Genomic DNA, 10,885 nt, shown 5'->3' with positions numbered 1-10,885 from the left:
CCTGTCAAGGGGTGGGGCTACCCACGCAGCCCTTGACAGCTTGCCACAACTTGGGAAGCGGCCCTCCATCCAAAATAATTACCTGCCCCTGCAATAAGGGCTTCCATAATGTGTGAAGCAGTAGTAACCAAAAGGGAAAGAAGCCTGATCTTAACAGGGAATCGCATAGTCTGCTGCTTTTGTATCTGCTGTAAAAACAGGCCCCACTTAAAAAAAAAAAAAGGTGTTTTGTCCTTATTGGTCTCTTCACTTACAGGGGAAACTAATGTATACTTCAAAAACCGACTTGTATGTGCATTTGGCTAGAGGGGAAATTATATACTTGTTCTTGTCATGTACCATTGCTGTGTAAACAGCACTGCTGGGGTTGTAGCAAGTTGAAAAACAACTGAATTGCGAATTACTTCCTTAAACCAGTTCTGGAAGTTATGGGTTACATATATCTGCTCTGGCTTTACTTAATTTTTGCTTATTCTTGAATGCATTTGCCATAAGCCCCAGTGGTCACATCCACCAAAAGGAGACGTTTTAGCATAAGTTATAGTTGGTAGGGTCAGAAGGGACCTGAGCAGATCATCAAGTCTGACCTCCTGCCATGGCAGGAAACAGTACTGGGGTCAAACGACCCCAGCAAGGTGTTCATCCAGCCTCCTTTTAAACCCCCCAGGGTAGAAGCCAGCACCACTTTGCTTGGAAGTTGGTTCCAGATCCTAGCCGCCCTGACCGTGAAGTAGTGCCTCCTGATGTCTAGCCTAAATTTACCCTCTGCCAGCTTGGAACCGTTATTTCTAATCACTCCTGGTAGTGCTCAGGGTAACAGGGACTCCCCCAATGCCTGCTGGTCCTTCCTGACCAGTTTGTAAACGGCTACTAGATCCCCCCTCAGCCTTCTCTTGTGGAGGCTAAACAGGTTCAGGTCCCATAGCCTCTCCTCGTAGGGCCTGCCGTGCTAACCCCTGATCATGCAAGTAGCCCTCCTCTTTACCCTCTCCAAGTTGTCCACTTCCCTCCTGACGTGTGGTGCCCAGAACTGGATGCAGTACTCCAACTGCGGCCTGACCAGCGCCGCATAGAGGGGGAGGATCACCTCCTTGAGATGCATCTGTGGATGCATGACAAGGTACAGTTAGCCTTCCTGGCCGCTTCCCCACACTGTTGACCCATGTTCATTTTGGCATCAATAATGACTCCAAGATCCTTTTTTGTCTCTGCACTGATGAGAAGGGAGTTACCCAGCCTGTCGGTATGCGGCTGGTTCTTTCTCCCCAGGTATATCACCTTGTACTTGTCAGTGTTGAAACCCATCCTGTTCTCATCCGCCCACCGCTGTAACCTGTCCAGGTCCAACTGCAGCCTATTCCTCCTGTCTGGTGTGCCCACCTTCCCCCACATCTTAGTCTCGTCTGCGAATTTGAACAGGGTGCTTTTTACACCCTCGTCCAAGTTGCTGATGAAGACCTTGAACAGTGCGGGTCCAAGGACCATATGAAAATGCCTCAACAAAATGGAGGGTGAGAAAAGTTTATCAAGCAGTTACCAGTTCTTTTTTTTCTCCTGTGGGGTGGGGGGATATATATAGATATTGATATATACTGTTTGTATATATAGTTATAGTTATACATATGACTTTGTATTTTAATTTTCCTTTTGTCTAATGTCAAATACTGATGAACAGGATTGGCAGAACTTGAGTTTCTGCCCATATAAATATGTGCCAGAGTTTCTATTTGACTTTGAAAAACCTCTTTTTAGAATTGTATCCTGAGCTTCAAATTGTATTTTGTTTTTATTTACTTTTAGATGCCTGCCTTAGATGTCAAGCTGAAAACAAACAAGAAGATTGTGTTGGTATGTAGTGATTTCATTCTCTTGTCTTTCAACTAAAGGCTTGCGCTCAGTGGGGTACTTTTTAAAGATTTAAGCTAATGGTAATTTTATTAATTCTTTAAAATAAACTATAAAACTTTGATACATTGTTAATGTAAAAGAGACTTGTAAAAGCCTACTAGACAAAGCAAATCTGCATCTAGTCATTTATCAGTCTGTACATTCCCAAGGAGAATTAGTTAATTCAAGACACAGCAATATAGACTTTGCTGTGTATAGGAAATAACTACTACCTCTTCTTTTGATGTGTTCGCCAGATAATTCAATAGAACCACCTTATTGAAACATGCAAAGATTAAATATTTTTTACTTGGTTATGAACCTACAGGATATTTGATCATTGCTCTTTTACTCATCCAAGATTTTGAGGCTTCAAAAACCATATTTTTTTATTTCATTGTTAATATCCTTGTCCATTGACAAAGTCGTAAGTTGAACATCATGCTAAATTTTGTTGTATGACATGTAGCTGTAAAGCAGTTTTTATTGTATGGGTTAACATACCAAAACACAAATAGAAATATTAACTGTTCAGTGTTCAAATAGTGTCAACTTTGAAGTATCATAAATAATATAGTAGCATCTTGTGCAATATTCTGTTAATTTAATTTTAATTATAAGCTTTCCACAGTTTTGGTCATTAGTGTAGAGAGAATACTACTGAATTAACATGATGTTTGTGCAATTCTAGTTCATCAGTTTAATACTTTTTAAAAAATTTCTGCTTGTCTTCTACTCAGGACAGATAATTAAAAAAAAAATACAGAGTGTACAATAGTAATTTGAATTGTGCCCATATCTACCATTCCTGCATAATGGAAGCAGGACAAAAAGAAGTTAGTATAATACAGAACTAGGTAGAAAGTATGTCTGTTTTCCAGGTTTTTTTGTTGTAGTGATTATATCCTATGAGTGACTTCTGAAGTATATTGGGACCCACTGTAAAGCTTACGTATTAGTACTTTGTATGGTTTATTCTCTTTATATCGTAACTTTAAGAATTAACATTCAAATAAAACATTAAATAGAATTTAATAATGTGCCCTTACACCTTTAGTACATGATAGCGAATCAACGTTACGCTAGTTATATTTATTAATAGGGGAGGAAAACAAGAAGAGAGAACTTTGGAAGCTTCCTTACCAGTCGCAGCCTCACTTACAACTCTAGACTGTTCAGATTATTACTATATAGAGCACAAAAATATGCAGGCATTTTACAGGTCTGTTAGAAGATGAAATTGTGTGAGTTTCTTTTTAAATTAGAAGTACTTTGTTACACACATTTTTAGAAGTTGATGAGTAAGACAGTTTCTGTAGAAGCACAGTATTCTATGTATGGGAAGTGCTATCAAAATAATAAAACTAATGTAATTTTATCAGAACCCCTGTGTACTCATATATTTATATGGGCTGTCAAGATCTGAATGAGTTAGATAGATAGTTAGGATCCTTTATTGGAATAAAATTTGGACTTCCATGTTAAATATTGTAACTGGAACATATTAAGTGTTTGTTTCTTTTCTTTCAGTTGTCTGGGGAGAATGCAATCATTCCTTCCACAATTGCTGTATGTCTCTGTGGGTTAAACAGAATAATCGCTGTCCCCTCTGTCAACAGGACTGGGTGGTCCAAAGAATTGGCAAATAAAAGTATTGAGAGTTTTTTCTTCTGAATTTGTTTGGTGTGCTGTACATCTTATGCCATGTACCAGTTTGAAAGGATAAAACACTAACTATGGCCTAATTAATTTAGCTTGTACTTATGATTAAAAGATGCTTTGGGGGGCACTCCTCAAATGTTTAGGTCTGCATTTTGTTAATTCTTGTTTCACACTTCTACAACTGAAAATATAAAACACACTAAAGGGTGTCTTTGTTCCTGATCACATGTTAATTGTATCAACTACTTAGAAATGCTCTTGGCTGAAAATACCTGTAGATACACTGTAGATACAACCTTTGTAATGATTTTTAGTCAAAGAAATGTATGGTTTCAAAAAGAACATCTTGTTTATAAACCTGATATGCTGTAATTGATGTGTTAAAATAGATGTATAAAAAAAAAAAATCTTGCCATCCAATACACCTTACATTTCTGGAAAATTATTTTGTTTTTAATTAAAATAAATAGTTAAGGAAGCATTTATCTCTCTCTTTCCTTCTCTCCCCCCCCACCCCACTTCTTTTTGGTCCTCTTCCCCATTATGGCAAAAACTAAATACTTAGGTTTGGGCAAGCACTTGTTTCTAAAATGATTCAGTGAACTGCAGAGACACATTTCTTAAATATTAAGGCTTTTTATAATTATAAGCACTTGGTTCCTCCAACTTAAAGTATTAAACTTTTACCATATTAAGATTTTTTCTACTGCTATTTATATTATATGCAATGGATGTATGTGTTTTCAACCATTACTCGTTATTGAAATGGACAGTATTTGGAAGTAATTTGGTTAATGACATGAAAAATCAGTTATCTAGATGCTTCCTAGTTCTCTTTTACATAGCTTGAGAATTATGTCTATTAAACTGTTTCAAAAGTATAATACATGTACTTTGTCAGTTTGTTACAAGGAAAGCAGATACTAATTAAATTAGCAAAATGATAATGTAGCACATTGATATTTTATGCTGTTACCAGTTGAAGTTTCGTTGTATTTATTGGTCAGATTTTGAGGATTGATGGACATTTTTGCCTTATTATTACAGCATCCCTCAATTTCATTTGGTTATATTTGTAGATGGAAATCACTTTATTATTTTCTTTACATACCTGTTTGCCTCTAATTTGTTTACTTTAGTCCTAAAATGCCTGCAAGAAATATACAGCCTGTACAAAAGTTTTCATAAAATTAAGGAATTTTTCCCTTTCACTTAATGGAATCTAATGCAATTAAATCCTTGTTCTGTGTCAAGATAAATCAAATATAGGTCAAAGCTAAATTCAAGGACTGGTGCTAAGCAAAAGATACATAATTCTTATAGAGCAAATATAATAATTTCACATGGCATATGTTTAGTGTTTGGAGAGTCCATGGTGCATATAGTAATTTGACAGAAATGTGTTGGCTTTTTTATTATTTATTTTGACTGCACAAGTAAATTTGTGTCCATAATCAGCTCTTGATTTTTTTTTTACTGGAAGATACAGTATATGGAATATTTATTAATATTTTACTGCATCTTATCCTTACTTGAAATGCAATAAGGAAAAGGGAAATTGAATAGCTATTAAGAATTTTAGGTCAAAGCTAGAGCTTACTTTATACGTGTAGGACATGTCCTTATCACAGTGAAATGCAAATAATCATATCTTAATATGCTGTGTGTCCATAGGTGTATGTATGCATATTATATTATTTCAATCTCACTTTAAGTTTTAAACTATCCTCCTGACAGTTCTCTGACAGTTTTAGTCTTCACTAAAATTAGATCCTTAGAAGTATCTTTCAGCTTGAATTTCAAAGCTGCTTGTGCATACATTTATTTATGGACCTGTTTTCTCAAATCCTTTGATCTATTTTTAAAGAATATAAATTTCAACATGTATCTTTAGTGTAGAAGCTCCCACATTTAAACGGGGTATCTTAAACTGAGTATCCTTAATACTGGGCTGCAAAGTCAGTATCCTTGGCTTCTTTATAAAATTGGAACAAAACCAACAGAGAGATTGTGCTAACCACTAGAAAACTGGCTGTTCTGCAATGGATCAAAGATCTCAGATATAAGAAACTGAGGAGCAAGGCTTTACTGCAAAGCTGTGCAGTCTTTGTGATTTAGCCGGCAGAAATGCACGCTTTTGCCAAGTACCTTTCCCCCATATCTCTTCATCTTCCAATTTTGCTGTCTGATCACCATATTTCAGGATTATGCAATCTTGGCTTGGACACAAATTTTTGCCACAGTAGTTCTAGAAGCTGGAAAGGATTGTTTTCCTTGGTGCATGCATGGGTGAGATGTCAGTGTTTTCCAACCTTTTCTAACCCAAGGCACACTTATAGATGTGCTGTGGAAAAGTTTTATTAATATAAGGCATTCCCCATCCTCATACCTATTGTAGCTCATTGCCATGGCAAAATTCTGTGGCATACCTGTTCATTTCTGACAGCACACTTTTGTGCCACGGCACACTGGTTGGGAAACACTGTGGTATGTGGATCAAATTATTCATTTAGCTTTCACTTTGCTAGATTAAACAAGCCCTTTTAGTCTTCTGTGGTATGGTAGGCTTGCTGTTCCCCTGGTCATTCTGCTAGTCTTTCCCCATACGTGTTTCAGGTGAAATTCATTTTTTGTGAACATGGGTGATCAGAACTGTACACCGTATTATAGAAGGCAAATCTTGTCTCCACTGGAAATACCATTCTAATATTTCCTAACATTACAATTTTCACATTTGAACTTCATAGGATCATAAGAAAATAGGGTTGGTAGGGATCTCATGAGGTCAACTAGTCCAGTCCTCAATTCAAGATGGGATCAGCTGTAATCATCCCAGCCAAGTCTCTCCAGCCTACTTGTGAAGATTTCTAAAGATGGAGATTCCATAATTTCTCTATGTATCCTGTTCAAATGCTTGAATGGAAAGTTCTTCCTAATTTCCAACCTAAATTTCCTCTACTGCAGTTTGAGGTCATTATGCCTAGTCCTGTCTTCTACACAGAATTATCCTGTCTCTCCATCCTCTTTATAATCAGTCTTCAGGTATTTGAAAACTGTTATCAAATCCCTGCTCAGTCTTCTCTTCTCCAACCTAAATAACCCTAGTCCTTTCATTTTTTCTTCATAAGCCATGCTTCCCAGATCGTTAATCATTTTTCTTGCTCTCTGGAGTCTTCCTTTTTAGTGGGGTTAGTATTGAATCTCCAGTCTTATTATCCTTCCTTCTGTCTGCAGTTTGTCAGCTCTTCTTATCCTCTGTTCTTTCTCAATCTTTTGAAGGTAACGCTTGTTCTTCCTCACACTTCAGTCCCCAGTTACTGTCATTATCTTTTGGGTTAGCTGATTTTCTTAATTTCCTTTCATGTGTGTTTGATCTTTTCTCTTGTGCAGCATGAGCTTTGCTAAACTCTTTCTCCTACTGGTCAATGTCTTCTTTAACCTTGCAGGGGTCAGCACCCTCTGTCATATGTGCTGAGCATGGCACATGAGGCCATTTTGCTTGGCACACCACTGCTGGCCTGTGGTCTAAGCAATTGCTGCCATGCACAAAGCCCAGGCTGCTCCCAGCAGGTGGCTGGGCAGCTGCAAGCAGACTGGGCTCCATGGTTGGCAGCAGCTACCCAGAGTCTGGGCCAGTTGCAGCCAGGAGCCTGCAAACATCTCCAGGCTCCGGCATTAGTTCCATACCAGCAGGTGCATGCGTGTCTTGGACTGGACAGTGGGGGAGGGGCCTGAGGCAGCGCAACCCCGGCCTCTCCCCTGCTGCTGGCAGAGCTAATGGTGGGGCTCCAGAGCCCAGTGCAGCTGTTTGTAGCCAGCCTGGGCTCTGGGCAGTGGCACCAAGCAGCAGGCGGGTTGCAAACAGCTGTGCTGGGCTCCTCAGCCCCAGCATCAGCTCCATGCTGGCAGCGACTGCACGTGCACCTCAGAGCAGACAGTGGGAGGGCTGTGCTGCCTCAGGCCCTATCCTCACCATCTGTGCCAAGGCACACATGTGCCCACCGGTATGGAGCTGATGCCGGAGCAGCTGTTTGCAGCCTCCTGCCTGCAGCCAGCCCAGGCTCTGGTAGCTGCTGCCAACCACGGAGCCCAGACTGCTTGCAGCAGGGCTTGCAACTGAGCCCACCTGACTCCCACCTGCTCCAAGCCCAGCCCCGCCCTGCCACTGGGATGAAGCTGGCGCTGCCCCTTGCCAGGAGCACTGCACCTTTTGCGGGCTTAGCTGTGTGGGGTGGTTGGGTGGACTGATGAGCAGGCTCCAGGCCAGGGCCTCGGCCAGCTGCGTTGCAGCTTGGGGGCTGGCTCCCCAGGGAAGCACAGGGGCTCTGGCGGGACCAGGGCATTGTTGGGTCGGACTATGTCCGGTGGCCCAGGAGCCCGGATCTGTGCGCCTGCGCATCTGGTTCTTTGTGTTTGTCTGCCTCTCTCTGATTCTGTGTGTCTGTGTGCCCACACATGTGTCTGGTTTAGGATGTGTGTGTGCACGTGTCTGTTTTTTGGGTGTGTTCTGGTTCTCTGTCTTTGTGCACATGGTTCTCTGTGTGCGTGTCTGGTTCTCTCTCTGCTCTTCTTTTTCCTTATCTTTCTCTCTCTCTCTCTCTCTCTCTCCTCTTTCTCTTATTTATCTCTTTTTTTCCTCTCTCATTGCAACATGCTCAACAAAAAAGGAATACACAACAACAAAGGCAACATTTATGATTATTAAATATACTAATATGCAGCACATCCTGCCATGTATCTCCTCCCACCGCCTTTTTTTTTTTCTGACATGTTGGCACTCCGGTACCTTCCATGGTAGACATTGTGGGTTTTTTGGCACTCCATCCAAAAATTGTTGCTTACCCCTGTTCTAGTGGTTACTTACTCCTATGGGTCATCATCCTCATCTAGAGACCTGTACTAGGGGTGCACTGCTAAAGATTTTTTGGCTGATACCAATGGCCAATTATTAATCACCCATATTGGCCAATACCAATCCAATAGTCTATATGCATCCCAGCAGCTTAGAGAGTAGCGTCCAGCCAATAAGTCTGGTGGGGGGTAGGGGGAAGGGAAAGAGGTGTAGGAGAGGGAAGGGGAATGGGGGGGGCAGATCAAGGCTTCCATGGCGAGGGAGAAAGTGGGGATGGGGTTGGGGCAGGGGCTAGTGCTGCCTAGCCATGGTGGTGAATGCACCCTCAGGAGCAGGATGGAGTCATGGGCAGCTTGTCTGAGGGTTGTAGGGGGTAGAGAACAGGGAAGCTCCCCACTGCTGTGCACATCCTCAGAGGAGGCATGGGGGGCATGTGCCTCTCTGGATTTGTGTGAGGGGTAAAGGCAGGCTGTGGGCTGAAGTTAAAAGCTGTGCCAGCTTCTTCCCAGTGCAGGGGGGCTGGGCTGTGCTTGGGGCTGGTGGGGGCAGCACTGGGAGAGGGCTATAGCCACCGCAAAATTCCCTGTAGCCACCCCTCCTAGCACCACTGCCTGCCCAGACCCCACCCTCCCCCAGCGCATCCCTGGCCCAGCTGCCCACCAAGAAGAGGCTGGCACAGCCCCTGGCCAGCCTGCCCTTGCCCCACACACAAATCTGGGGTGGGACACATGACCCCATGTCTCTCCTGGGGGTGCGCACAGTGGTGAGGACTCGCCTCAACTCCCTGCACCCCCTGGATGAGCTGCCCAGGGCTCCAGGGTCAGTTTACCCCACCCCCACATCCCTTTCCTCCCACTGACTTACTGGCCAGATGTTGCACTCCAAGCTGTTGGGTGGCATTCCTGGCACGCAGCATTTATTGGTGCCATTATTGGCTACACTGGCCAAAAAAAGCCAATTGTCAATGTTAATTTTGCTTTCATCGGTGCCTATCCAATATGGACTGATATATTGGTGCACCTCTAACCTGCTCTAATTTGAAGGTCTGCAAATACAGAGTTGTCTGTGCAGCCTCTGTTATGTCCTTGAATCTGTGTTATCTGTACAGCTTAATTTCCCCATTTGAACTCCATAGCTATCTCCAGCTACACCTTTAGTTCTTGAGACCTTTTTCCATGAGTTCTAGCAGGCCAGGTTTCATGCATTAAGAGCTTCCGCTGGACACTTGCTCAAGGATAATGTACCCCCTGCAGCTTCTGCATCCCATCATCATTGTTTCTTCAGGTTCCGTTCACTGCTGCCTCCATCATCACCATAATTTTCTTTTCTTTTCTTTTTTTACTTTGTCCTTTTAAAGGAAAAACACATGCATCCATAATTCCTTGTTTGCTTGCTGCCTGGCTGCTTAAGTCTTTTGCCCGCGTTTCTCCCGCCCCTTCATATAGGCTCAGCAGTTAATTGTCCCTCTGCTGTGATTAGAAGTAGTTAGCCTCTCCTCACACAGTGATCTACAAGGAGTCTTATTCATAACACACAGCCTCCAAACAGAGTATGCAAGTACCAGAAAAAGGACTGCTTTTTCACTAAGGACAAATTGCATAGAAACATTCTTGTTTGCTGGCTTCTATCAGCACTGGGCTCTGCAAGTTCATTTCTGTCATCCCCCCTGTCACTGGGTTGATTGCACATGTCAATTGTCCAGTTTCCAAATGCAGTTGTGATATACCTATACAATTATGCACATGATAATTTTTAAAAAACAAGTCCTTAATAATTTTCGGTTAGTCATCTACATGTTAAAAATAAACTAGTGGAGCATCAGCCTTTGATAATGAGAATTATTAATGTCTTTATAATCTAAGCTTCCCCTCTCTCTCATCCAGATTTAATGTTCTACACTTGAATAAGTAAAGAAAACAGTGAGTGGCTGGCTCTCTTTCCTTTAAAAATTAGCTGTGCTTCACAGTATCTGTAAGAGTTTCACTAGAATAGGTTCGATGTTGCTATCTGGGGATATACTTTGTAGTCTTAACAGTTATCTGTTTTTAATTTTAAACCAGGGCTTTATGTGGTTCATTGTTTACAGGAACGTGAAAGTGAACCTTCTTTCATACATTAGCCAACAAGATGATGTCTTCCTCTATCTTTTGCAGAAGATAATTTGTTGATCAGCAAAAGAGTAGTTATGAAGTTTTTCTTAGGCTAAAATTGACCGTCGTCCAGACAGATGTCAGTTTTCTAGGCAACTTGCCACAGTAGGTACTTTACACAACAAGGCGCACTCTCACTTGCGCATGTTCATTTGGAGTAGTGAAATCCTAGTAGAGGTACTTCATAAAGCTTAAGCTTTTCTAAAGTGGTAAAGCAGCTTTTAAGTTGCCACTGGATACAGAGCCTCCATGTCTCAACATAAAACTGATTTTGCTTACCCATAGATAGGCACACTTGCATAAAAATAGGGTGTTAAGTTATATTGTTTCAAAG

At 41.6% G+C, this 10,885-nt stretch overlaps 1 protein-coding gene across 1 annotated transcript in view; it reads left to right on the top strand.

Annotated features, from left to right (window-relative positions):
- Positions 1-3,772, top strand: part of RNF7 (ring finger protein 7) — an 11,098-nt gene extending 7,326 nt beyond the window's left edge. The window contains exons 2-3 of the mRNA XM_019533002.1: positions 1,801-1,848; positions 3,418-3,772. Coding sequence (XP_019388547.1) covers positions 1,801-1,848; positions 3,418-3,536 — 167 coding nt within the window. The 3' untranslated portion in view covers positions 3,537-3,772. The remainder of the gene's footprint in view (positions 1-1,800; positions 1,849-3,417) is intronic.
- The last annotated feature ends 7,113 nt before the right edge of the window (positions 3,773-10,885 follow it).

Source organism: Crocodylus porosus, unplaced genomic scaffold, assembly GCF_001723895.1.
Source record: "Crocodylus porosus isolate Cpor-Errol unplaced genomic scaffold, CroPor_comp1, whole genome shotgun sequence".
Lineage (NCBI taxonomy): Eukaryota > Metazoa > Chordata > Crocodylia > Crocodylidae > Crocodylus > Crocodylus porosus.
The sequence above is the reverse complement of the archived record's forward strand: the minus strand, read 5'-3'. Positions and strand labels throughout refer to the sequence as shown.